This window comes from Euleptes europaea, chromosome 7 (genome assembly GCF_029931775.1).
Source record: "Euleptes europaea isolate rEulEur1 chromosome 7, rEulEur1.hap1, whole genome shotgun sequence".
Classification (NCBI taxonomy): domain Eukaryota; kingdom Metazoa; phylum Chordata; class Lepidosauria; order Squamata; family Sphaerodactylidae; genus Euleptes; species Euleptes europaea.
In genome coordinates, this window is record NC_079318.1 from 47,058,488 (window position 1) to 47,086,442 (window position 27,955).

Here is a 27,955-nt window from a genome sequence, read left to right on the forward strand (position 1 = left end):
GGCGGGGACAACAGCGCGTTGCCAACTAGGGGAGCCGCTCTTCGTCGATCTCTATGGTGCCTCCCCTATCGTTCCACCCAGCCCCGTATCTCCTCCCGGCGGCCGGAAGTGTTGCTATAGTTTCGCGGTGCTTGTGAAGGAAAGGAAGGCGGGGCGGGCCCTCGTACAACCTAGCCTGATTCCCAGGGAGGCAGGCAGGGCGGGGTGTTTGGAGGCGGCCGTCAAGCTCGGTTGCGATGGCAGATGGGCTTGGTCGGTGACTAGCGGCGCTGTTGCTGCTGGGCTGGGCTGGACGGAGCCAAGGGGTGGGGGGGTTTGCCCGGCGCGAGCCCTTCTCCGTTCCCTCCGTCCCACGCACCCCCACCCCCGTGGGGAACATGGTGCCCTAGCAGCGCCGGGACCATGTCGGAAGCGGCCCGGAGCCACCTGCAGCGCTGGGGCGCCAGTTTCAGAAAGGGGACCGACTTCGACTCTTGGGGGCAGCTGGTGGAGGCGATAGATGAGTATCAGATGTGAGTGCGGGGCGGGCGGCGGCGGCGGCGGCTGGAGCGCCAAGGGCTGGGCTGGGCTGGGCTGGGCTGGCTGAGGGGAAAGCCGTGAGGGAGCAGCAGGCGGGGGGCGGAGCGAGCAGTTGAGGCGCGGCTGAGGGCGCGCGGCGGGGGATGGGGGGGGGCTGCTCTGGGGCGGGGCCGGAGCGTGTGGGCGGGGCCCAAGGGGGGAGGCTGCCTCCGGGTGGGGCAGAGGGAAGCGTCTTGCATGTGGTTTTGAAGTGGCTTCTCTTTATAATGGGCGAAAACGCTTTGCCTGGGATCTGCCGCTCTCTAGATGCACGTTTCCCCCATCCGAATCCTCAAAACTCTGCATGGGGTGGGGGGCTTATTGTTGAGTTTTGAGAATTTGGCTGGGGAAAATGTGCATTTAGAGAGCAGCAAACCCAAGGCAAAACCTCCCATGCGTTTTCACCCAGTCTCCCCCCCACACACACACCTCCGTTTTTCTGTTGCAAATATAAAAGCACAGACCTAACGGCTTTACGGTCCCATGTATCTGATGAAGTAAGTTCTGGCTCGCGAAAGCTTATACTGGAATAAACGTTAAGTGTTTACGGCGCCGCTGGAGTCTTGTTTTATGGTGGGGTGGGGTTGGGGAGGCTTGGCGGAGGATCTGAAGGCTCGTTCTGCCTGCCTCTGGAGCACCAGAGGTTGGGGAGGGGCGGCTGTGTTTGCCTTGGTGCTAACGTCAAGGAGGGTCCAGTGGTGGGGAGGGGCTCGGTGGTACAGTAGGGAACCCTGGTGGGGGTGCCTGATGGGGTTTGGGAGGGGTGCAAAAAATCCCTTCCTCACCCTTCTCCATTGCACAAGGGAGTGTGTGCGCTTCAAATGAAAGGTAATGTGGGTTAAGAACAGGGAACGAGACAGTTTTAACACCAAGCTTCCTATGCATAGCTTGGCTTGCCAGTGGTATCCTGCTGGGTTATCCTGTAGAAGCTTGCCTTTGGCAGCTATTTATTATTCCCACATTGGATATGCTTCATTCTGTGGTTCCCAGGACTGGTAGTTTTTATGTACAGTGTAGTTCCTGTTGTTTGAATGTCCTGAGTAGAACAGGCCTTGACAAATTTTCTTTGGCTCTAGGAGCCAGCCCAAAAATGTAGAAGCCAGACTCATTTTGCTTTCAGGGTTTTGTATTTTAATGACATTTTCTAATTTTTGTTACCACAAAACATAATCCTGATCTTTGCTTAGCTTCCTGTAATGCTATGCTGAAAGCATTGTAGTACATAAATATAGGGGTGGTTGTTATCACTGCAACAAAAAGCTAATCTCTAGTCCTAAACTAATTTCTCATAATGTCATTATTGCTTTAAAAAGCTTGATTTAACTAAATATTGGAAACAGTATGGAAAGCGGACAGTTATTGAAGTCAAGCTTGCATACAAATAAGCAACGATGCGAATATCATGCACATTTATTTTTGTCACACAGTAAAGCATTCTGATGCAAAATGATAAATAAACTCTGGGTAGGATCCAGTCATCTTTTTCATTCAATACTGAACAATCACCCTCCTTATTACAGCTACTATTCCACATGGCTTTTGTCCATGTAGGTCCCAGGAAGCCAAACATAACCTTTTTTGGTGGTCAAAGTGGAAAAAGTGGTTAGAACCAGATTTTGTGCTTCCACTGTGAATTGCTGAGAGACACTACAATAAAATCATTGCTGACAATATTAAGCACCACAGTGAATTTTCTAGGTGCCATGGTGACCTGGTGCCTGGGATTTGTTGATCATCTGTACTTGCAGATCTGCTTTGTGAGACAGTTAAAGGTATAGGATGCCTGCCTGCCTAATTATCAAATTAGATAAACCTACCATTGACCTAGCACTTGAGAATTCTAATATTAATAGCTTGCTGAGAGGTAGTTATGACTGCTCTTGTCTTGCAAAAGACTGGAATCCAAATTGCTGCCTAGGCGTGCATAAGAGGCATGGTCCTGTGATTTGTAAGGATCTTTTGTGAATGTGAAGTATCTAAGTATGGGAAAGTCCTTGCCACACCTGGATTTTTGGAGCCGAATTTGGCATAATCGGATATCTGCAGCTTTTCAGAGATCAACTATATGTGCATGGGAATCAGCTGTTTTTTTTATTAAGTAGATAGCTGTTGTCACTCTCTAGACAGGGGTACAAAATTACTGTGGGTCATTTGATCTTTATCAAATTCAGGTTGTGTACAGTACATTTAATATAAAAACAGTAACTGTTTATTATTTGTAAGTGCCCATGCATCTAAGATCTCCAACAACCCCTTCACCCCCTGAACTGCATATTTCCCCAAACTTCTAGAATCTTCTCCTCTGCCCATGATTTCTTGACTTACTCTTTTGTACATGAGGCCAAGAAATGTTTTTTTCTGGAGCTCAGGACCTAAACTGCTTCCAAGCCTGTCAACCTCACCCAGTAGCATCCCAGCTCAGTCCACATGGAGAAGTAGGCTAGAGTTCTTAGCACTTAAGAGACATGAGCCCAGACACACCCAGGCATCCAATCCTGCATTGCTTCTCTTGGCTTGTGTCCCTTGCTGGAAGCAGTGCAGAAGTACCATATGTACCAAGTGAGATTCCTCACTTAACCACATGTGAGAATGAAACTCATAAGTTGCAAAATAACTGGGATAATATTTTGCTTTGGGGCCACATGTTCTGCAGATGAAGACTTGTCCTGCAGTTTGAGGGGCTTTCTCTGAAGGCATGTGCAGTAGCTAGGAGATGTACAAGCTCTTTCTGATGTGTGTTTAGCCCAGTTCTTACCTGCACCAGGTGTTTCCTTCTATCTCATTTGGTGTTAACGGGGTGACTTGTCTCCCCTTATTGTTTTGAATATCTGCTTACAAAATGCAATGCTAACTTTCTTGGGGTTCCTTGCTTGGGATGGGGTGGTTGAAAAAAAAAACTTGCTGCATGCAAGCTTTGCTACTGATCTGCCTGGCTCATTGACTGAGATGACCATGAATGCTCAAGGTTGTCTTTGTTGTTACACAGATGGTGGCAAGAAGTGTTCACTACTATACTTGGGGAAAATGTGGCAGCTGAAGAACCCCCTGCGTTACACAGTGGAAGTATAACACTCTTCTGTAGCAGTGGTTTTCATACTTTCAGAAAACCCTTTACACTGACTTGTCTGATCAGGAAACATTTTGCATTTGGCTGCAGAGGCTTTGGGGGATTTTTTTAGCTGACAGGTTACAAGGGAGGTTTTTCTTCAGTTCCTCACTGTAGGTCTTCATGAACCAAGAATGCATCATAAAATGCATCCAGTTCCTGTTTGCAGCTGCATGTTGCAAGAAGAGCTCAGTAATTGTGAACAAGCTGTCTTTCACAGAAGCTGCTCGTCCATAAAGTCATATTTTGTTTGGGGAACATCTGAAACTTCTAAAGAACCCTAGATACAGTTTGAAAAAATTGGCTTCATTCCCAAATTGTTTGGCTTTTATTAGAAATGATGGTGGTAGGAGGTTTGAACATAAGCACAGTGTCTAGATATAAAGGGTCCCCCATTCATTGTTTTATTGTCTCCCACATACTTACCTTGTGTTGGTGAAGGCATGAATCCTGATGCAGAGTGGGCAGGCATAACTCCAGCAAAACGTCTGCTCCACTGGCTCTTCCCACTGTTGGAATATGTTTGTGGAGCCTCCCACTTATGGCGGTAGGGGTGGGGCTGCTGCTGGGAGGAAGGTAGCTGTTTGCATCCCAGCCCTACTTCACATGACTGCCATCTGTGGTCTTGGATGCAGCCACCCATGGTCAGCATTATCTCATAAGTGAAAGAAAGAATATTACTGTAGTTTCCAGTACAGTCTGTAACTTTGCTGTCCCCTTAGAAGCTGCTTCAAGCTCTTCGTTCTCAGAAATCAAAATAGGTAAAGGTGATGAGACTCAACTGAAAGGGACAATAAGCACAGAGATCTTGCTATGCAAGTCTTTTGATGCCCTGATCTCTGCTTTGATCACACGTATTTCTTGCTGTTGCAATCTCTGGTGCAGTTGCCGCTACTATGCTAGTTTTTTAATGGAGCCCTGTAACAGTTTTGACATTGTTATAGCTTGCCATGCCATGCAATCTGTGCAAATGTTACTTTCTCTCAGAACTTGGGTAGGAGAAGGGTTGCATTAATGCGCAACGGAATCTCTGTGCCGGACACAATTAAGGAGCAAACTAATGCAGTCTCTTCCCATACATAAAAGGGACATCTAACACATATCTAGACTATTTGTGGGTGGAAACCCTTGAATAAGGTAAAATTCTTGTTGCGGGTTTTTTTTTTTTTTTTTTGCTATACCTAACTTTGTATATCTGCCCTTTAAGGTAGAAGGTATATCTACCCTTTCAGGTAGAAGGTTGATGTGAATGTGAAGTATATCAGTCTGAAGTATATCAGTCTAAAAAATTTTAAAGCACGTATAGTTAGAATCTGTGGAAAACTTCCATTGAGGGAGAGGACTTCCATTGGCAGAACGAGACTGCCTTGCCTCTTGTTGAAGCCCAAAATTCTGCTCTTGGGGAACAGGGGACCTCCAGGAACAGTATGGGTTGGGTCAGTAGAAATCACACCCCCTTTCAACACCAGAATTTCCCCATTGGATTAAACTCATAATGAGTACTGTGTTATCTTGTACAATCCAAAACGCCACAAAACATTCAAATTCTCTCTCACCCCTCCCTTTTGTTCAGTTTGGCAAGACACCTACAGAAGGAGGCTCAATCTCAACCCAACAACTCAGAGTTCACAGAAGATCAAAAGGTATGTAATGTGTGTTCATTTTGTGGTAGAACAATCTTTAAAAACATGAACAGTTTTATTAGGACTTGTTGAGGTGTAATAGAATAATAGTTAATGGGCTTTTTGTTTCCCAAAACTGTGAGGAACTTCAAAGTTTGCTTGCTTGGACGTTTGGCTAATCCTAATGAGATTGCATTGCTGCTTTAGACTTTTTCCCTGATAATCTCACAAAAAGCTAGGGCTGATTTTAAAGGAAATGGGCGTGCCACTACATCTGATCGTTTTGATGCGCAACCTGTACTCTGGACAAGAGGTCACAGTTAGAACAGAATAAGGAGAAACAGAATGGTTCCCAATTGGCAAAGGTGTTAGACGAGGATGTATTTTATCTCCCTATCTCTTCAATCTGTATGCAGAACATATAATTAGGAAAGCTGGGTTAGATTTAGATGAAGGTGGAGTGAAAATTGGAGGGAGGAACATTAACAATTTGAGATATGCCGATGATACTACATTACTAGCAGAAAATAGCGAAGACTTGAAACAACTACTGCTGAAAGTTAAAAGAGAAAGTTCCAAAACAGGACTACAGCTGAACATCAAGAAGACAAAAGTACTGACTACAGGAGAATTACACAACTTTAAGGTTGACAATGAGATCTGAATCTGACAGTGAGGAAATTGAAATTGTACAAGACTTTCTATTCCTTGGCTCCATCATCAACCAAAAGGGAGACTGCAGCCAAGAAATCAGAAGGAGATTGAGACTGGGAAGGGCAGCCATGAAGGAGCTAGAAAATATTCTGAAGTGTAAGGATGTGTCACTGGCCACCAAGATTAGATTAATTCATGCCTTCGTATTCCCTATTACTATCTATGGGTGTGAAAGCTGAACATTGAAGAAAGCTGATAGGAAGAAAGTAGATTCCTTTGAAATGTAGTGTTGGAGGAGATTGTTATGGATACCGTGGACTGGCAAAAAAAAACAAATCAGTGGGTTATAGATCAAATCAAGCCTGATCTGACCCTAGAAGCTAAAATGACTAAACTGAGGCTATCATATTTTGGACACATAATGAGAAGACCAGAGTCACTAGAAAAGACATGCTAGGAAAAGTTGAGGGCAGCAGGAAAAGAGGAAGACCCAACAAGAGATGGATTGACTAAATAAGGGAAGCCACAGCCCTCAATTTACAAGAACTGAGCAAGGCTGTCAAAAATAGAACATTTTGGAGGGCATTGATTCATAGGGTCACCATGAGTCGGAGGTGACTTGACAGCACTTAACACACATGCAATCTCACATTGCTGCCTGTGATCATTGTCTTTAAAAGCAGTTATTGACTGACCTTGCAGTTTCATCCATGTTACATGGATTTGGTCCTATCACCATGGAAGCTCAGTGTAATGCAAAAAGACAAAATATAATTGGTTGGCTTGGCAGCAATTTATAAGCAGTGAATGTGTTGGATTATTCCGTTGATTTAAGAGAGAATTTTTAATAGTTTGATGGTTAATGCTGAGAAACTGGCTCCCAACTTTTTAAAAAAAATCAAGATGCATTGTATTAATACATTGTATTAATACTGTTGCATTTATTAGTATGTTATACCGGTCCTCTTACATTAGGTGCCATGCTTTGCTTTGTTTCAGATTTTTGTAATCCTAATTTTATTGCATTACTTATTGGATATCCCGTCCTGTTGATTCTATTGTTTTACTGTGTGCAATCCACGTTGAGTCTCAGTGAGGAAGGTGGGCTGTAAATAACATAAATAAAATAAATAATAACTTTTTAATTATTTATTATTATTGTTTCCTTGTCAGTACTTTAGCTATTATTTTTTCATTAAACGAGGTTGTCATTGAATAAACATAATGTTACTTAATGAAAGTTGGTTATATTAGGAAAGAACTTTCAAGGCTTTCTGTACAGTACAGTAAATGAATATATGACTTGGCTAATTTGTTAGTACAGGATAATGTGGCAGGGCTCTTCTGCTTGTCGTGATGTGTCATCTGTTTCCTTTGCACAAAGTTTCTTGTCCTTCAGGCTGAATGTCAAAAGCTTCAGATGGTAAACAGCCACAACAGAGAAAGTTTTGCATCCTCTCCCCATCAAAAATCCTTTCAATAATCCTTATCTCTTTCACCCGGCAACCCTGAGTACCATGCTGCTCCTCCTTTCAACACACTGCCCTGCCTTCGTGCATTCTCTTTGGTCCTTCTGGATTTGATGAAGGGAAGGAAAAACCAGGCTATAGTGTACCTGAAAGAGGGGATGGAGAGTAGAGTACCAGAGCATAGTTGCAATAATGTTATTTCTGCATATTAGTGCATGGTATACAGACACCAGAAATACGTCCTTTATCTGAGTCAAAATAACTGACTGAAAGCAGCTGCATTGCTGTAGTTATTGAGGAACGACTACTGGGCAATGCAGGTAGGAAAAAATAGTATCTTTAACATTAGTAGCTTTCCAGGGCAGAGATGGTAGACTAGTATGGGAAAGCTGTGCAAACTCTGGCTTAAGAACAGTTGGTCCATCAGATGCTTAGCCAGCACTGTGTGTATTCTGCAGCAAGTAAATGCTTTCTGTAGCTAGAATAATTTTTGTAACTCAATGAATTTACATAGTCCTGAACCTGGATTGGAATCTTTTGGAAAGGACTATGGATGGCCCAGGCTAGCCCAATCTCATCATATCACGGAAGCTAAGCAGAATTGGCCTTGGTTAGTACTTGCATGTGGAATTAATCTAAGAAGAACTTTTCAGCTGTCTTCTCCCACTTTGCATGCACAGTTGTGCTTAGAAGTGTGGAATGAGTTGGAGACTTCCGGTGGTGCTGCTGGGGAGAGCACTCCATTTCCCCAGGCTGTCCTGGGAGAAATCCAAGTTTGCGTTATTTCTGGGGTACATAGATACCCCAATCCGACCCTTGCAAGTGGGTTGGAAAGCAGGAACTCCCTGCAGCCCGCAAACGCGGTTTGACCTCCTAGGTACTCTGAGGGGGCTTTTTTAAGCCCCTCGGAGTCCTGGACGCCGGTCCTGCGAGGGCACTAGGGAAGGACATCGCCAAAACGCAACTTAGGCATCAAGCTCCACCCTCCATCACCTTAATACCAACATAAGGACTACATAAAGAAAAGAACCTCACCTCTTGACACCCAAGTGAGTACAAAAGAACTCTTCGTCTACTTACTGGAAACTTGAACAGACGGGGGGCTGATAAGAATATTTCTGGGACCCCCATTCCTCCTTAATCCGAACTGAAAAAGTTTGATCTGAGTTAGCCATCGGGATTAGCGACAGGAGCCTTATCAATCCGATCAGCCTAAACCATAATAAAGAGTCGGAAGGATACCTTTTGATTGACAAGAACTATCACCAATGGGTCCAAGGGAAGGGGAGGGTGATTTTTCTTCCTGATTTTCCGGCGAAGAATATCCTGCCACGTTTGCAGTAAGGGAGCGCCTGGAACGGAAGACCCTCTATAACAACCTATCTATCATCGGAACTAAAATAACAGGAAGTAGTTGTAGGACCGATTACGCATCGCACTCGAGTTACTTGGAAATCATTCCTGAAGGAACAACCATCGAGAAGAGGCGGTAGAAGGTCCACGGCACTAGCAACTTCCTGTATACTTCCTGATCAGCCCGACCTAGAGCGACCGAAAAAAACTCACTGGTATTTCAAAACTTTAAAACGTAATTCTAGAGCCAATTTCGACTCTTTTCAACCCGAAAAAATTATAAGGCTGATGTTTGAATTATTATCTTTTAATTAGAACTTTAAAGGCCCTGTCTGTGCACATGTATTTTACCAGCTTCTTTTGGCTTAATACATAGCCCTGCTCCTATGAAATCAAAGGGAATTTTACAGAATTCAAACATGGAAAAAAAAATACAGGACATGCTTGCTAAACATTCTGAGGCGACAATTAAACAATTAAAACAGATTTCAACACAGATGGCTCAACTGATTTCAATGATGACGACTCTTGACCAATCATCACAGGTAGGCAATCAGAAGTTGGATCTGGTTATAGAAGACATAAAAGTCTTGAAAATTCAAACGATGACCACAAATACAGACATACAAGCAATGGACTCTTCTGCCCAAAAAGTCATGGAAGAATACAAGGATACAAAGAAGAAGACAGAAGTTCAAGAAAGCAACCAGCCGGCGATAAAGAGATCAGACATACAAGAAATAGACTTTTCATTTAAAAAAGTCATGGAACGACGTGTGGATATAAGGAAGAAGAGAGCAGGTCAAGGAATACAGATTGAAGCCACGATGGAGATGAAGCCCAGAAAGAGTTATTTTTGGATACGTATCCTGTCTGAGGAAATGAGAGAGAACAAAGAAATCCTGTTCCCATACCTGACTGGCCTATTTCAGTTACAGAAGGAAGTATTAGACCATGGTTAAAGGATTGATTTAAACATGATTGCTGGATCCAAAGGCTTTGATAGTGTGGACGGGTGGCATGGCTATTAATGATGTAGTGGAATTAAGATTAAGACATCATTTTGGGAATAAAGGGCTAGAAATTCTTGAGAAAAAAGACTGGATTGTTAAAATGTTTGAAGTGGCAGAAATGGCAAAACTCACAGTTATTCTAAATGAAGAAAATGACGTTCGGTTTCTGGGGGAATGGGAGGCGTGGATGCATTATTGTGAATATGAGTTAAAATTGGGAAGAATGGAAGAATATTTTCTAATCTGATCCAGAGGATTATTTTTGGTTTTTTTTTTATAATGAATAAGCATAATTATATTTACTAACAGATTATGGTTTTTTTTATACAGGATATTGATAGTTTATTAAGATTAGATTAACTACGACGAGATGAACTTTTTATTAAGAGGAAGATAGAGGTGATGGGGAAGTCAAAATTTTCCATTTCTTTTTTTTTCTTTTTTTTCTTTATTATATGTTATGGAACTATAACAACTTTAGGTTAGAATTGAAATTTTATATTGTCATAGATGTTGTATAATGCAATGGAAAATTTTTAGTATAAAATCCAATAAAATCTATATAAAAAAAGAAGAAGTGTGGAATGAGTTGAGACATATTGTGGCCTGTTGGTGAATCATTGAAGCTGATATTGTTTGGCTTTTTATTACACTAGCTGAATGTCTTCAGTTAGCTGAGTTCTTCTAGGTGGTCACACCTATTTTCCCACACCGAAGCTGTGACCTCTTAAGACCCTGCTCCTGTTATACTTGGCCTTATGACATTATGAAATACAGAAAGGTGTTACATACAGGTAGAAAGAAATGTGCAATAAACCACCTTATGCCCACTGATAGAAAAGAATAAATATATTCAAGTAATATAATAAATATATTCAAATAATATATACAATATATTTCACAGAACACAGTGAAATTCCACTTGGGCTGCGGACTTGTGGATGGCATGCTATGTGAAATTTCCATTAGCACAGTTACTGCATGCACAGCAGACTTGACAGTGCGTCCAGTAGCTGTTTCTGTAAGATCGTTACCATAAATTTGGGGACAAAGAGTTATCTCATGGAGATTATTACAACTTCAATGCTATTAATGAAATATTGGGTTCATTGCAGAAAAATGAAGCTTCATGTTGAGAAAGCAACAGTTGGAAAAAACACTAGCTCTGTTTAGCTGCAGTATTTGTGTGTGTGTGTGTGTGTGTGTGTGTTTTGTTCTCTTTTTACTTTCGGGTTGGGTGTGGTTCCTGAGAAATAGTTTATGAATAATGCCTGCTGGTGTCTTGCCACAATTCAGTAGATCTCTTGTTTTTCTTTTTTAAACATTCCTTGAGATTTTAAATCTCTCCTGAGCACATTTGTTCTGACTGTACTATCATTCTTCAACTCTCAAGTGCATTTTAACACATGTCAAAGTTTTCTGCTCCACAGCAAAAGGGCAGTTGGCAAGTTCAAGCAGCTGTAATGCTCTTGTTTGAGGGAGAGGAAATACTGTTCTAAGCATAGCTGTTAATTCAGGAAAGGAAAGCAGGCTGTCTCTGACACAGGACTGTGGGGGGTGGGAAGGGATGTGAGTGGAGAAGAGATAAAGATCTTTACCTCTCTTGTTTACATGCCACTGTATTAAGGATGCTTGATTGTATTGTATTTTCAGGCACGTATGAAGGGGTGTGTGTTACAGCTTGGTCTGGAAACCGATTGCCATTCTGTTTGCAACCGAAAGCATTGCTCAGTTGTGCTTGTGCGACAAAATGTTATGTGTCTACATGGACAAATGTGGCCTTTTATGCATTAAATGGTAATATGGGATGCATCTTTTGCATCTTTCCCGTACTAGGTTAGATTGCAGCCATCTCTGTGCACATGTTGGAAAAGGTTATCTTTGTTCAAATGTAAAGCTTATTGTCAGTGATGTTCCCCTTTTCTTTTACAGAAGATCTTAGCTAAGATTGCAACATGCCTGGAATTAAGGAGTGCAGCTTTGCAGGTATTGATCAGTTTCTCCCATCTGATTGTGTTTCTTCATGAGTTTTAGTGAAAACAATGTGTGTGTGTGTGTGTGTGTGTGTGTGTGTGTGTTATCTTGGGCTCTAGTTCATTCCTTGGAATGGTTTATTGTATGTGAGAAATGAAATGAAGGAGAAAATAGCAATGTCTAGGGCTCAACCCCCCCCCCCTTTTAGTTTTTGGATGAGTTGTGTCTTAAGCAAACATTTTCAAGCCCTCTGTTCTAATGGCATTTGTCTTACCAAAGATTCTCAACTATTTTGGTGTATGGTCACTGATGGTCTCTTGTGACCTTTATCCAGCGAATAGGGTATCTTAATGAGTTAGTGCAGTTGTATTTATGAACTGGTTCAACACAGACATAGCTAGGTTTCACTCATTTTTTTTCAGTTTCCTCCTACAAAGATTATGCAGAAAGGAGCAAAAGCATCATTCATATATATATTTGTCATGAGGTTGGTTGGTTTCATTCTGCCTGACTAGGTCACACTAGGAAGCAGCACAGGCTTTAGCATTAGCACAGCTACAAAACAAGCAAGGTATCCATTATGTCTGGAAGCCTTTGTTCCAGTTGCTGTGTGTAAGGCATCTTCAGAGGGGTCTATCTACCCCATCCATTCTGACTAGCAGCAGCTCTCCAAGGTCTCTGGCCAAGGGTTCTCCTAGCCCAGTACTGACACTGGACTCAAAGCAGGGACGCAAACGCTGGAACAGAAAGTGTGTGTGGGGGGGAACAGTATAACAAAGGAAAGGCTGAAAGCCTGGTTACATTTGGTGTAAGTAAAACAGTTTTTCCAATGACTTAAGAAAGCTGGCGGTGCTTGCAATGATATCCTGCTGAGAAGAGGAGAGATGGTTTTGATTGTCAGGCTTATATCTTGATACTGGACTTTGTTCAACAGGTAGGGGAGATTGAAAGTGAGCTAGAAGTGCCAGTTGGCAGAGGCAAGCACCAGCAGTTTTCCTTGACCGTATGGAGGAAGTGTGTTGAGAGAACTAAGTTCTTTCACGACAAATATTATGTCTAGCTAAGCTAGCAGTCTAGCTTTGAAGCAGGAGCAGAAGTAACTCAACAGGTAATCTAAGATATCCCTTTTCCAATTGTTGCCCGCTTTCAAAGCTATCTAGCAAAGTAATTCATTCATAAGCACATGCACCACTATATCTGCCTTCAGTTGCACTATAATTTCTCCTTGGTATATTGCCAGCAGTTCACAGTGCAGCATAAATAATCATATTCTATGCAATGAGAGACTTGTAAGAAGTCCATAGCTGTAGTAGTCCTGTGTGCTTGCTCCAGCCGTTCTTTCTGCAGCGAGCTTTGTGGCGTATGGTCCTACTTCATCACAGTGCTGCCTTGATCATTCATCTAGGTACTGTCTTGCAAGAACTGGTTTTTTCCCTAACCTTCAGACTTGGATCACACCAGCACTTATAGCTTGACTTGATGAGATTTGCTTATAAACTGTTGTTCTGGTTCTAAGCCTGTACATCTTTTTCTGAACCTTCAGTCTCTTGAGGAGTTTGTCCCAAGGCTAAATTCTAACTAAAAGAACACATTATTTGGGTATATATGCTGGTTAGTGGATGTGAAATTCTAATTTGGAAAATTATCCAAGAGGAGAATAGGGTAGGAGTTTGATCAGAGTCTGCAAGTATTAACTCCTTAGAGGGATCTCTAGGTTTCCCCCCTTTAGTTCTGGTGCATTAATAATGCTTCAGGAACTCAGAGTGTGAATTTAAGATGTATTTATTATTCATCAGAAGAACTTAACCAGCTTTTCTAGGCTTCTGGGGAAAGCAGTCTGCTTTATCAGCAACTTGATTTCGCATCTAAATATCCTTTCTCCTTTAGGAAAATAATGCAATTCAGAGGGATCCAAAGATCTAAAGATTCTTTGGAATACAAGATTCATTCAGAAAAGAACTCAAGAGCTGCAAATGCATCTTATCTCTCCCCCTTTTTATCACAAATGTGACACTAAAGGCAAATGGGAAAAAAATACTAAAACTGTTTTCCTCTTAGTCTACACAGTCCCAAGAAGGATTTAAGCTAGAGGATCTGAAGAAACTAGAACCAAGTAAGTATTCTGCTTTGGAAACACATTTGCAATCGCACCACTGCTTTAACAGTCTTCCTACCAGCACTGACACCATTTTAAAACGTAATGTACTAGAGATTAATGCCGATAGGAGTAGTTGAAGCAGTGTGGCTGTGGTGTCCCTTGGAGGAGGCTCCTGGTTTGCTCTCTGCATGATCTACTGGGAAGGGTCAGTCAGATTTTGCTGGAAATGAGCAATTCTGCTGTGTTGTCTGTAATAGGATATGTTTATATTAGTCCCTCTGTGTGTAAAGATGCAGCAAGATTCTTGGAGGAAGCCACTTATTGCTTCTATCTAAGCCCCTCCTGTGGGTCTGTCTCCTTCCCTCCTCCTGTAGTGCTTGACCAAAGCACTCCCCACTTGATCAAGCTTCCATTTGCTGTGATATTGGAATGCAGCCTTAAGCCTACAGCATCTCTCTTTCCTTGAAGGATGCCCTTGAACTTCCCAATGCCTGGATGCGGGAGGGGTGAAAAGCGTATCTTGTGAAGCAAAGAGTCCAGTGTCTTTTTAATGACATATATAATAAGCATAGAAACATTTGTAATTCTGATCTTGAGCATGCTTTAAAAGTTTTATTGCCTGATTTTAAGTGGTAGACCATCTCCACCAGTTATCTGTAACCAAGGTAATAAAAGACTTCACTTCTTGAAGGTGTGGTAGTTGATATCAGGCTAGGAAGACCTGGATTCACATCCCTGCTTTGCCAAGGAGCTTACAGGGTCACCTTGGGGCCCTGTTCTCTCATCCCAGCCTACATCACAATATAAATTTGGGAGGAAACCATCATCTACACTGTCTTGAGCTCACTGTCATACTGATGGGATAAAAAGTAACAAGCCATGCCCACAACCTTAGAGAATTTCCCTAATATTAACAGGACTTTGAAACTTGGTCTCTGGTTATTCCACCTAAACCTGGAAAAAAATGTCCATGTACAGAATATCTCTTCCCCTTTTTAACTTCCAGATTGGTGATAACTATTCAGCAAAATCTTGCCACAATGGGTTTCATTCTGTGGGGCTAAACGGCAAGAGTACTAACAATTGTTTGCTGCTTCTGAGGCATTATTGTCTAAAGCTCTACTGGCAATAGAGCATATGGGGAGCAGGGCTCTCATTTTGCTCATTTACATAATGTCCTGAAATTATTTTCAACCACTGTGTCTCCTTTTCCTTGGGTGAATGTCCTCAGCCTACAAAAACATTGCTTAATTGATAGCTGAGAAGACATACTGCACCGTATAAAACACTGTTGGTCGCTCATGTTAAGCTTAAGCTTTCATGTCCGAGGCTGAGTCACCTGTGTCTTGGTGCTCTGTGAGGGGAATCTTTTTTTCCCCCAGACACAGTTGCTTCATTGGTGTTTCCCAGCCCAGATCTAGTACCTCTGGTCTATTACATCCCTGTGTGGTGCTGCTTAATTATGGAATATGGGAAGTTCAGGGCCTTGAGAAAGCTAAATAAAGGTGATGGTACAGTTCAGAGACAGCATTTCTCATATCTGCCACTTCTTTTTATGCTTATGTGCTTCAGGGCTAAAAGATAACAAGATGGGGAGCGTTTAGTTTATAAAGACATTAAAAATTGCCAATAAACATATTTGCTGTTTTTCAAAATTGCATGGGTTTTGAGTTGTATGTTAGGACATGGCCTTGGTTCTGTAATAAACATGTTTTTTGGTTTGGATACTTCATATTGGTGGGAATGATAATTAGTGACCCTGATCCTGTCCTTTTATGGGAATGAGTTGCAAGGTGTATGAGACACCTGTCATTTCAAATGAAGGCAAAAGAATGAGACCCCCTGACCCTTTATTACATTTATACACTGTTTGGTAGTTGACGACAGCTCTCTTCCTTTTGCAGTCCTAAAGAATATTCTCACCTATAATAAAGAGTTCCCCTTTGATATTCAGCCCGTTCCACCAAGGTAAGGAATAATTTAAACTGAAGAATCCATGTGAAAAGGGCTTAAGTATCCATGAGACACTGGAATGCAGCCCCCAATGAAGAATTGTTGAAAGACCTGTCTCTGTGACAGAGGGATTTTCAAGTATATAGGGGCTGTAATGTCTGGAAGCCTTATTGCATACATCATGCTGTAATGACAAGGAGACTTTTCACAATATTTCAAGACTTTCGGCATCCAGTCTCTATTCTAGACTATGACTTGAAGACTAATTTCTCTGCTATGGCATTCTGTACATTTTGGTATGTGTATGTAGAGAACTGCATAGGTGTGCAGTACAAATAGAGAAGGAAACTGAGATGAGAAACATTTGTGATGATCAGTGATATTTCCTTTGACATATTACCCCTTAATCACCAACCTGTAATGAAGTCCAAAAGCATATAACTGCATTTGTTCATGTCACTCCAAGTTACCTTTGTATCTTCAACATTGCTATAACTTAGATTGTAAATGTGTTTGGGCAGGGATCTGTCGTACTTGATTTGTAATGCTCGATGTCTGTTAATGGTGCTATTTAAAAATGGCAAAGATTGGCACAGGATACAATTCATTCTAAAGCATAGTTATGCTGTCCCCTTTTTCATCTATAAATTATGGTTAACTGTCTTCTCTGATACACTGCAACATACGTAAGTATATAGGGGAGTACTTTATCTATCTTGCAGTATTTACTAGCAGTCTGGTAGTCTTTAGTTTGCAGATTTATAATCACTAGGATCCTTTACATGTTTACTCAGAAACCAATCCAGCTGAGTCAGTTGTGCTTGCTTCCAAATAAGTGCACAGGGTTGCAGCATGAGGGTGAGTGCTCACATGCATTTTCATTGATCAGTGACTTCAACATGAAGTGATAAACTTACATGTGTGAAGCAGCCCCTTGAGATTAACCAGCATGCAGCTTTCACAGTTCCTAATATTTCCTCAAGCAGTATTTCTCAGTGCAGTCTTTTGAACTGAATCAGTCGGGGATGGATTCTGTGTAGGAGACAACCTATTGTTTGTGTGCGTTTTTTTGTTTTTTTTAAAGGAAGATTTTAGCTCCTGGTGAAGAGGAAGACTTGGAGTTTGAGGAAGATGAGGAGGAAGGTGGAGCTGGAGCAGGCTCTCCAGACACATTTCCTGCTAGAGTTCCAGGTAGGGAAAACAGTTATTTACCTAATGGGGGATCAGTCTGGATACTTACTGCTGTGGAGGTTGGGTGGAGACATGTATAGCTGGACCACCTGGATGGTCATTAGTCAAAACCTGATTGACTGGAATACCAAAGTGCTACAGTGCATTTGGGTTTCTGGCGGGTGCATGGACCACATGGTGACTTGCCTGTGTGAAGATTGTGGACATTACCCATCATTTAGATAGTCTGGTAGATAGTGCTGGGGAGGAGCCAGTGGTCGTGGTGCACATTGGCACCAACAATGTGGGGAAGTGTAGTGCGGAGGTCTTGGAATCCAAATTTAGGTTGCTAGGCAGGAGACTAAGTCCAAGAGGTCACCACCATGGCTAACGGGTAAGGTGAAGAAAGCTATTAGAGAAAAAAGGCCTCCTTCAGAAACTGGAAGGCTTGCCCAAACAAGGCAAACAAAAGCAATCACAAACTTGCACAAAGGAAATGCAAGCAAACAATTAGAGATGCAAAAAAAGATTTTGAGGGACATATTGCTAAACACATCAAGACCAACAATAAGAAATTCTTTAAGTACATTAGGAGCAGGAAACCAGCTAGGGAAGTGGTTGGACCACTGGATAGAATCATAGAATCATAGAGTTGGAAGGGACCACCAGGGTCATCTAGTCCAACCCCCTGCACAATGCAGGAAATTCACAACTACCTCCCCCACATACCCCCAGTGACCCCTACTCCATGTCCAGAAGATGGCCAAGATGCCCTCCCTCTCATAATCTGCTTAAGGTAATAGAATCAGCATTGCTGACAGATGACCATCTAACCTCTTAGAAGTCCTAGAACGTCTAGACAAACTGCAAACTAACAAGTAACAGGGACCAGATGGTATTCATCCTAGAGTTCTTCAAGAACTCAAATGAAAAATTGCTGAACTTCTAACAAAGATATGTGATATGTCCCTTCAATCAGCCTCTGTACTAGAGGACTGGAGAACGGCCAAACACCCATTTATAAAAAAGGTTCCAGAGGGGACCCAGGAAATTACAGGCCAGTTAGCTTAACATCTGTTCCGGGTAAATTAGTGGAAAGCATTATTAAAGATAGAATTGTCAAGCATATAGAAGGGCAGGGTCTGCTGAGCAAAACCCAACATGGCTTCTGTAAAGGTAGGTCCTGTCTCACTAACCTATTAGAGATTTTTGAAAGCGTCAGTAAGCATGTGGACAGGAATGAGCCATTGTGTATTTGGATTTCCAAAAAGCTTTTGACAAAGTCCCCCACCAAAGACTGCTAAGCAAACTTCATAGTCATGGGATAAGAGGACAAGTCCTCTTATGGATTGAGAGCTGGATGAAAAATAGGAAGCAGAGAGTAGGAATCAATGGTCAGTTCTCACAATGGTGGGATGTGAGCAGTGGGGTGCCTCAGGGACCTGTGTTGGGACCGGTGCTTTTCAACCTGTTCATCAATGACCTGGAGTTGGGGTTAAACGGTGAAGTAGCCAAGTTTGCAGATGACACCAAATTATTTAGGTTGGTTAAAACAAAATCGGACTGTGAAGAGCTCCAGAAGGATCTCTACATACTGGAAGAATGGGCATTAAAATGGCAAATGAGATTCAATGTGAGCAAGTGTAAAGTGATGCATATTGGGACAAAAAATCCCAACTTCACGTATACACTGATGGGATCTGTGCTGGCAGCGACAGATCAAGAAAGGGATCTTGGGGTGGTAGTGGATAGCTCAATGAAGATGTCAACCCCAGTGTGCGGCTGCTGTAAAAAAGGCAAATTCCATGCTGGCCATAATTAGACAAGGAATAGAGAATAAAACTGCTGATATCATACTGCCCTTGTACAAATCTATGGTGAGACCACACTTGGACACGTGTACAGTTCTGGTCACCGCACCTAAAAAAGGATATTACAGAGCTTGAGAAGGTGCAGAAAAGAGCAACCAAAATGATTAGGGGACTAGAGCAACTGTCCTATGGAGAGCGGTTAAGACGCTTAGGGCAGTTTTGCTTGGAAAAAAGGCGGCTAAGGGGTGACATAGAGGTCTATAAAATTTTGCATGGTTTGGAGAGAGTGGACAGGGAGAAGCTTTTCTCCCTCTCCCATAATACTAGAACGCGAGGTCATCTGTTGAAGCTGGAGGGTGAGAGATTCAAAACAGATAAAAGGAAGTATTTTTTCACACAACACATAGTTAAATTGTGGAACTCCCTGCCCCAGGATGTGGTGATGGCGGCCAACTTGGAAGGCTTTAAGAGGGGAGTGGACATGTCCATGGAGGAGAGGGGTAGTCATGGTCACTAGTAAAAATGGAAACTAGTCAGGATGAATACTATTCTGTCCAGGATCCGAGGAGCATGCCTATTATATTAGGTTCTGCAGAACACAGGCAGGATAATTCTGCTGCAGTTGTCTTGTTTGTGGTCTTCCTAGAGGCACCTGATTGGCCACTGTGTGAACAGACTGCTGGACTTAATGGGCCTTGGTCTGATCCAGCATGGCTTTTCTTATGTTCTTATGCCATTTCATGTTAGTCTTCACCTTTCTCCTCTGTGGATTTGCAAATCCTGGAAAATGGAGCAACCTAGCTAAGCAGTAGCTTGCTAGAGAATAAAAATTGTCATGGTGGAAACAGTGTGCCCAGTAGCTTTTAATGAACATTAATGAGATCTGCTAAATCTAGTGATCACTAATTCTTGACCGATTTTCAAATATAGTAAGGTTCCGAAAGATAAGTAGAACAGACTTCATAGTGGAGATAGTGCCATAACAATTTAGTGTATTCTAATAGGATATAGAATAAAACTAGCTTGCTATGGAATTGCTTATGTTGGCCAAGAGAAAATCAGATGGATGGATGTCAGAGGATCTGATTATTTATCCAAATTCACAACAAAAAAGAGTTTGTAGCAATGCTTGTTGCAAAGTATTTTTATTGTTTGATACAAGTAAGTTACTTATGTGCATCTTCTGTCTTGTGCTTCCTGTTTTCCCCTGCTCATCATCACATCTAAAATGGTTCTTAGATGACCAGCATTAGTTTATAATTTCCTTTTTTTCCTAAATGATTTTTCTCAACTTATAAGAGAATAGATGTCTGTCTTGTCAAAATTACACTTACGGGTAAAGGCAAGAGGTGGTTTGTGCACTCAACCAGATTTTTTTGAGGCTTCATCTTCTACTGCTTTCAGTTGACTGTTGTGCTGAATTTGTAATCTCAGTGTTGCTTGCCTTGCCTGTACACTCTCCTTGTTTACGTGAATTCCATTATTGTGCCACCTAATTGTACACTGGTCTTGTCTTCTACATGCATGTCTCCGTCGTGTAACCATGTGCTACATCATTCATCTAAACCAGGAGCCAATGAAGGTATGGTAACATTTGAATGTGTACAGGGGTAACCGCACTTTGTATTCCCAGCGATGTATTAAGAGTTTGAAAATGTTGTAAAAAACATCGCTTTAAAAGGGTTTTTGGATACCAGGGCTTATAAACAGTTGGAAGACGTCTTCACAGCTAAAGGGGCCAAACAAAGTGCGACCAATATTTTTTATAACGTTTTCAAACTCTTAATACATCACTGGGAATACAAGTGCGGTAACCCCCTACAGCTGTTAATTGTGAATGTGTTTGTATTGCTATGGTCTCACTCTTTAGCTTTAGATATTTCAGCTGCTACATACTAAACATGACCAGAAACCTTTTGGGGTTTAAGTGCTAGGTAGTCTACCTTCCCTGTCTCAACATAATTAAGTCTATATGTTGAGAGCCCTCAAGCATCTGCATTGCTTTACAGGAATATGTGAAATAATTTGACCTTTGAACAAGTGGAAGGATAAAGCCTGCAAAGAATACCTGGATTTATCTGTGCTGGCCTCTGAAGTATTAACTTTGGGGAGGGGCTGTGGCTCAGGGGTAGAGCATCTGCTTGGCATGCAGAAGGTCCCAGGTTCAATCCCCAGCATCTCCAGTTAAAGGACTAGGCAAGTAGATGATGTGAAAGATCACTGCCTAAGACCCTGGAGAGCCGCTGCTGGTCTGAGCAGACAATATTGACTTTGATGGACCAAGGGTCTGAGTCAGTATAAGGCAGCTTCATGTGTTCAACCTTTAGGAATCAGAACTGTGATGGTGGAGGAAGCTGTACCGATATGTAGTTCTGGGCTGCCACTTTCTGGAAACTCGGGGAAATTAAAATTGGTCAGGGATAGTGAGGGAAATGGAAAATAAAATTTTAGTGGCCACCCTGTAGTATACAAACCTCTAGGTTGCTGCTGCCACCATTGCTTTTCCCCGTGGTAAAAAAATCTGTATTTCCTATCATGCCAATTCCGAATACCAGTTTGGTATACATATTTGGTTTATTTTGGGGATTCTGATATTATTTGGCTCCATTATTCCCTGTAGGAAATATTTCAAGGGGGCTGGAGGGGCTGTTTTTTTGAGCAAATATCATCAAAATTGCAGCAGAACTGGTGGTGCCTGTCTACTAAATAACTTCCAGGTTTCAAGAGAATTGGATGAAGGGGTCCAGTTCTATAGGCCCCAGAACAAGGTGCCCCCAACCATCCTCCATTGTTTCCTAAGGGGGGAAAGTTCCATGCTTTTTCCAGGGCAAATGACAACCAGATACACAATAGCAAGCAAAGCAACCACTGGCCAAAAGCCTCCCAGTGCAAAAAGAACCAACAAGCCCACAGAACCAATGTGGAACCAAGGAATCCCAGCAGAAGTGCCAGACATTAAGGCAAGTTTATCACAACGAATGCCAAACCAGAGAATCCAAGACAACGTTGAACCAGAGAATCAAATTCAAATAAATGTGAGCAAAGAATGCAATGTTGTGACTTGCAAGACCAACAGAACCAATTTCAAAGCACAGAACCCAAGCTAAACCAACCTGGCAAGCCATTAACAAATCCTGGCAAGAAAACAATGACATATACACAGTAAAATTAAAGAAAAAGCAGCCCTGGAAGCCTAAAATACTGGCCCCCAGTATTCCCAGTTACGCCTAAATATTTTGGGACCCATTTTGGGATCCAGGAAAATCCCAGGTACCATCTGGGCACCCAAATATATCCAGAAAACACTGATAAGGCATTTTTGGATATATATAATTGGACTGGAAATAGCCAAATGCACATCCCTACCTCTCATTGCATAATTAATGGAAGTTAATGTGCATATTGCTGAAAAGGACTCAATTTTGTGACCATTTTGCAAGTTTTTGGCCATCTGTATTACAAAGACCAGAAGTCAGCAGAGAAGGGGCAGGCTGTAATTCAGTTCAGTATAATTTCATCACACTTATGAAGAACAAAAGCAGCCCCACAGAAACAAGTCTTTCCCTCTACCTAGACCCAGACAATTCATTGAGACTCATCAAAGCTGTGAGCCCAATCCTGCGGCATTAGCATCCAGCAAAGGTCTTTTAAAGCTAACATTAGCATGGTCAGCTAAGAAAACTCTCACAGGGACCCAATATAGATGAGTTGGGATTTCATCTGAAAATCCTAGCTTGGCGTGCAACACACCTCAACCCCCCCTCCCCCACTTCCTCATTTGAGTATACTCTCAGGCCCTATAAGCTCTGTCCTCCCTTGCACACTTGTTAATTAACCTTGATCCTCCTCCTCTTTCTCCAAGGCTAGGAAAAGGAATTTTTTCTCTAGCCTTTTAAGGAGAGAAATTGGCTTTAACTCAAGCTTCGTTTGCCCAAGATTATCACTATCTTATGAGAAGGAAAAGTGCTATTCCTTGCATGTCTTCTTGCTCTTCTTCCCCTCTGGATCTGTACTTAGACTACTTCTTAGGTCACTGTTTGGGGCCCTGGGAGCACTCATTCATAGAGTGAAAACAAGCGCTTGTCACTCTGGATAGAGTAAAGGATAAATTGGGTATTGGAGAGAACTCCAGGGTGGTAGGGGTGTGGGTAGTTGGTCAGTTACATCCAGCTGCCAAAATTCCTGACAGAATGGTTCTTTTGCTAGTCCAAGGCCAAGCATTTTGGCTGGTTATGATTTGGGGACAGTGGCTACTGTAGTCACCTGTCCATCCCCTTCCCCCATACCGATGGTTAACTAAAGGAATCTGGAAGGTTCTGATACCTTCATTGAAGTTTCAGTATATAAGAAACTGGGTCACTTCACATTGGAACTTTTCCTTTTTTAAAAAACAAGTGCACTGTCTTGAATGGGTGGAACTCCTTTGAGCAGTATATGTGATAGAGCTTCTTTTACAACCAGCCTTTTGCTTTTCATTCTTCATTGCATGTCTTTCTGGCCTTCCTTGGCAGTTAGTGAATTTAAATGCATTATTAATTGCTCCATAAAATCCACTAAATATGCATTTTAATACATAATGTATAAAATGTGGGATAAAGCATAAGTCTTGCATCTGGTGTAGCGGTTGCTGTGTTGGGCTAAAACCTCAGAACTGTGGGTTCAAATCCCCACTCTGTCATGAAGCTTCCCAGGGTTAAGCTTAGGACATAAGAAAAGCTCTGCTTGATCTGCCTATCTAGACAGTGTGTGATATCTGCAACGTTCACTACAGGCAGGCAAGTCACCATATGGTCAAAACAGTCTCTAGATTGAATCACCTACTATCAAAGTCTGTCCACCTCCAACCCCAAAGGCGTGTGTTTGGTATGAGAGAATATTGGTTTGTTATGCAAGGAAAGATGTCCACGTTTCCTCAGCCTGATGCTCTCCAACCTAGAGACGTTCCATTTTCATTACAGTAGAGGAGCTGTCAGCACAGGAGCAGAACAGTTCTAGCAGATCCTTAAAGGTCTTGTCTACATACCAATCTCTGTCTCTCAGCTTCTCCAGGTCAGCAACCCTAGCCTCAAGGGAATGCACCGATTTTCTGAGAATCAAGAGCTCCATGCATTGAGCATGCACACACAATTTCTGCCCCATGGGTAGATTATCATACATGTGGTACTCCCGGCAAAACATTGAATAGCCCACACATCCCTGCTGGCTTTTTGCCCCCATGGATGGTTTGGCTTTTTAAAGGTGTTAAGGGGTAAGAAAGGTTACTCACCTGAAAATATACAGAATGGGTGTACCAGTAAGGATGATGTGTCCTCTAACTTCCTGACCCAACGCTGAACTTGCAGAGGAGTTTTATCTGTGTGTCCTTGTTTAGAGAAGCTTTCTCTGTCACACTCTCTCTGGTTGTCCTCTGCACCCCCTGAAGCTTCCCCGCTTAACTCCCATTAGCTCTTCTGCTCTTGCGCTTTGGTCTGGTCACATGGTCCAGGAGCTGCTGTCTGACTTCTTAGAGGCTTGGTCTCTGAAGACCCTCCTGTTGGCTTTGTTAAAACACAGAAAGCCAAACTGGAGCTATTGAATCCTAACTGTGATAAACAAAAGTTTGTAATCAAATAGTCGTACTTGCTTTCACACTAATGTGATTTCTGCAACTTTTATTGATCATGAGTCTAGCTTCAGCATAAAGGAATTGACTTAGAACTTTGCTAGCTCAGAAGACTTTTCCTCCATCTAAGGTAGTTCATACTTCCATTATCTGAAATGTTTTTATTCATGGTCAACTATGCTGTAAGTTCTTGTCACATGATCCTTGGGCCTATGACTTGTGTTACTGTAGAGCTTACTATTGACAGTTCTAAATGATAGCAACTAAAATTGGGTATACAGGTAATGTTTGTCTGTGCATTGTTTATGTATTCATACAGTGCATCTGATACTTGTGGTCTAGGTGTGTGAGGGACTGTAGCTTATGCTGGTTCGTCATCTTCATGATAAACCTGGAAAATAAACTTGTTTTGTCTAGAGATGTTTACGATAGGCTTGCTGATTCTGTGCATGTGTGTATTGGGGTAAAGATTGGACACGTTATAAAGAAAGCTGGTCCTCCCTTAGAAACAGCCAGTAATGGTGGACTGAATCTTCCAGTCCCACAATGCAAACAGAAGCTAGAAGCAGCCATGAAAACAGTGCGAAAGGTCTATGATACCATTCTTAATATTCTGGTCTATTTTCTTGCCAGGTACTTTATTACCCAGATTGCCATCTGAACCTGGGATGATGTTGCTTACTATCAAAATTGAGAAAATTGGTCTTAAGGATGCTGGGCAGTGCATTGATCCCTATATCACAGTTAGTGTGAAAGGTAACTTTTCCTTTATTCATTGGCCGGGCACTTCAGATTAATCTGTTATTAGCAAAGACTATATAACTATCTATAAATACGCTTATTTATGGCAAAAGCCAGAATATATATAACTATTTGATAGTGTGCCACCAAATGTGATGCTTGTCTCCCAGCATATAAAAATTTCTGAATTAACTTATTTTTCACATTTTTATGCTGATTTTCCTTAAAGGTGATGGTAAAAGATGATAAGGAAATTCATCTTGTCTTGAATCATTCATAAAACAAATAAACATCTTCATGAGCAGTATGAGTAATAGTTTATTCAGTACCTCAAAAGAAAACAGTTTTATGAAATAATTTTTAATGAAATGCAGTGTAGTTTACAGCTTTTTTCTTTTGATAAAACCAGTAATTCTTCTCCCCACAGATCTGAATGGAATAGAACTTACTCCTGTGCAAGACACACCTGTTGCGTCGAGGAAGGAGGATACATATATTCATTTTAATGTAGACATTGAGATTCAGAAACATGTTGAAAAATTAACAAAAGGTCTGTGATTTGGATTGTGAAATTGCATCAAAATATGACTAGCAGATCAATGTTTGGGGGGCAGATAGTTGACAAAGTGTAGAGTGTAAACAAAGGGTCAGAATTTAGAGCTGTGAGACCTTTTGCTTTCATATGTCTTTTCAGCCTACCAAACTATTTCCAGAATCCTATGAAGCACAGGTAAAAAAGTTGCTTCCGTGTCTTTCAGTCATCTGTCAAGAACTTCCAAGACCTCCAAAAACCTGATGTTGGAGATCATGGAACCTACATGGCTAAAAAGTAGCATGGCTTAGAGGGGGCTGCAGCGAAGGGTCCCACTGTGCAAAGTCTTCCCACCTCATTCTTGTGGCTGTGGAAGCACTAGTGGAAACCAAGGAACGTGACACCCCATTCTGTCACCATAGTGCCTTTCCCGCCCCCACCAGACAGGGTTTTTTGTTCACATGGATCCCAAGATCTCAGGCGTTAGCTTTTAGAGATCTTAGAGTCAGAGAGTGCCAGGAGGAGCTAAGAAGAAATCCACAAGCACTGTTGTGTTCACGCTTCATAGGATTCAACCCGATATTTCCTTTCGTAAAGTAGAAAGGATCTGCTTTATTCCTTTTATGTTTTGGGGTGTGTGAGAGATAGAGAAATTAATATTAATCCTCCATACATCAATCCTATTTATCTATGTTAATAGAAGTGGGTGATAACAGAGATTCCTTTTACAAATAGCTTTATATATTATATTTTTGCTATAGACCAGTACTCTGGCTTGTTAGTTGCTATGTATTGGTTAGACTTTTTTTCCCCTCTTCAGGTGCAGCTATTTTCTTTGAATTCAAACACTATAAGCCTAAGAAAAGATTCACTAGTACCAAGTGCTTTGCCTTCATGGAAATGGATGAAATTAAACCTGGGCCAATGGTCATAGAACTGTAAGTGCGTGTGCTACAAACAATTTAAATGTGAGAACCGATTATCAACTAGGTTGGAGACTGCTGAACATTCACTGTGAAAGTCAGGCTTAGTTTTTGCTTGTAACCTTGTGCAGCACAGAGGGCTGATAAGTAGATATTCTGAATTGCCTGGCCTTTCAACGTTGATCACCAAACCCTTTTATACAGCTTAAAATTCAAATTAAAAAGCACAATTGTGTATACAGAGCTTAGATTTTTTAAGCCTGTGGGGCACCTTCAGCATGGTGGGCGCAGCTACAAAATGGCTGCCACACATTAGCTGGTGTAGGAGGCGAAGCCAGCACAAAATGGTTGCTGCCAATTACCTTTGGTCACACGGGGAGGATCTTGTGCTGTGGTGGCAGCTGCTTCCAAAGCATTTTAAAAAATCTGCACAGCTGATCAAATCTCAAATGGCCAATCAGAAGCTTTGCTGGGCAAAAGCCCCATCTAGCTCCACCCATGTCCTAAAAACATTTGGCAGGCACCAAGAAAGCTGTTGGTGGGTGCCATGGTGCCCACAGGCACGGTGTTGGGTGTGGGGACTCCTGCTATAAGCAACATTATTTGTACATGTAGCTCAGCAGGGTTTTAAATCCAGATGGGTATGGCCTGCAGCAACTGTTTAGAAGGAGACAACATTAACTATAGAAATAGGCTTGGCTCTGAACACAGACGAAATGGTGGCTAGTGTGGTTAATGAGTTGGAGTTCAGTTAGTTCCAAGTGAATATTCAGTTTTGTAACTTGGGGTCCTTAAATGTTTTAATCTTAAATAGGCCAGATGACACAATGGTATCATTGTGTTTGTGTACATTTTAAGATTCTTCTGCATATTAAGGCATTTTCTTAGTAACAGTGTAGGGTTTTAAATCTTAAGTAACTTTAAACTGTGACAGCACAGTTGTCACTGTTCTGTTTGGTTACAGGTACAAAAAACCCACTGACTTCAAAAGGAAGAAACTTCAGTTGTTGACTAAGAAGCCACTATATCTTCACCTTCATCAAACACTACACAAAGAGTGACTCTTGTGAACTGAACCACTTGCCACAAAACCACAGTAGCTGCCTCTGTAGCATTGAACCTTCAGCAGGCAGGAAGAATTGCAGTGTTTTACCCTACTGGTCCCCAAGGGCCCATCCTATGCTACACAGCAGTGCAACAGGATCAGCAACCCAGTCCTACCACCCAGGAAATCCCAGTTCCTTTGGAAAGTATATTTTTATCACAGATATTCCAAAGTGTCTTGTGAGTTTACTTCTGATTGGACTGGTTGTGTGTGTTCAGTTTTGTAACTTGGTTTCTGTACCTATATGAGAACTCTAAAAGCAGGTGGAAAG

General features: G+C 41.9%; 1 protein-coding gene across 3 annotated transcripts; it reads left to right on the plus strand.

The window, feature by feature from the left end:
• Positions 1-361: 361 nt before the first annotated feature.
• Positions 362-27,715, plus strand: AIDA (axin interactor, dorsalization associated). Of its 3 annotated transcripts, XM_056852551.1 has the most exons (11): positions 362-512; positions 5,238-5,307; positions 11,708-11,761; positions 13,808-13,862; positions 15,752-15,815; positions 16,885-16,991; positions 20,352-20,363; positions 25,017-25,139; positions 25,552-25,674; positions 26,477-26,594; positions 27,544-27,715. In XM_056852551.1, the coding sequence occupies exons 1-11, from the start codon at positions 403-405 to the stop codon at positions 27,638-27,640; spliced, it is 933 nt and encodes a 310-aa protein (XP_056708529.1). In that variant the 5' UTR covers positions 362-402; the 3' UTR covers positions 27,641-27,715. The 3 variants fall into 3 exon arrangements, with proteins under 3 accessions (XP_056708529.1, XP_056708530.1, XP_056708531.1); XM_056852552.1 differs by lacking the exon at positions 20,352-20,363 and having other exon boundaries at positions 16,885-17,003; XM_056852553.1 differs by lacking the exon at positions 20,352-20,363.
• Positions 27,716-27,955: the final 240 nt, after the last annotated feature.

Bases quoted from the DNA above. Each gene is read 5' to 3' on its own strand.
- AIDA (XM_056852552.1), top strand. From the start codon at position 403: ATGTCGGAAGCGGCCCGGAGCCACCTGCAGCGCTGGGGCGCCAGTTTC. The intron at 25,140-25,551 runs GTAACTTTTCCT...TTCTCCCCACAG, and splicing joins TATCACAGTTAGTGTGAAAG to ATCTGAATGGAATAGAACTT. The intron at 25,675-26,476 runs GTCTGTGATTTG...TCCCCTCTTCAG, and splicing joins TGTTGAAAAATTAACAAAAG to GTGCAGCTATTTTCTTTGAA.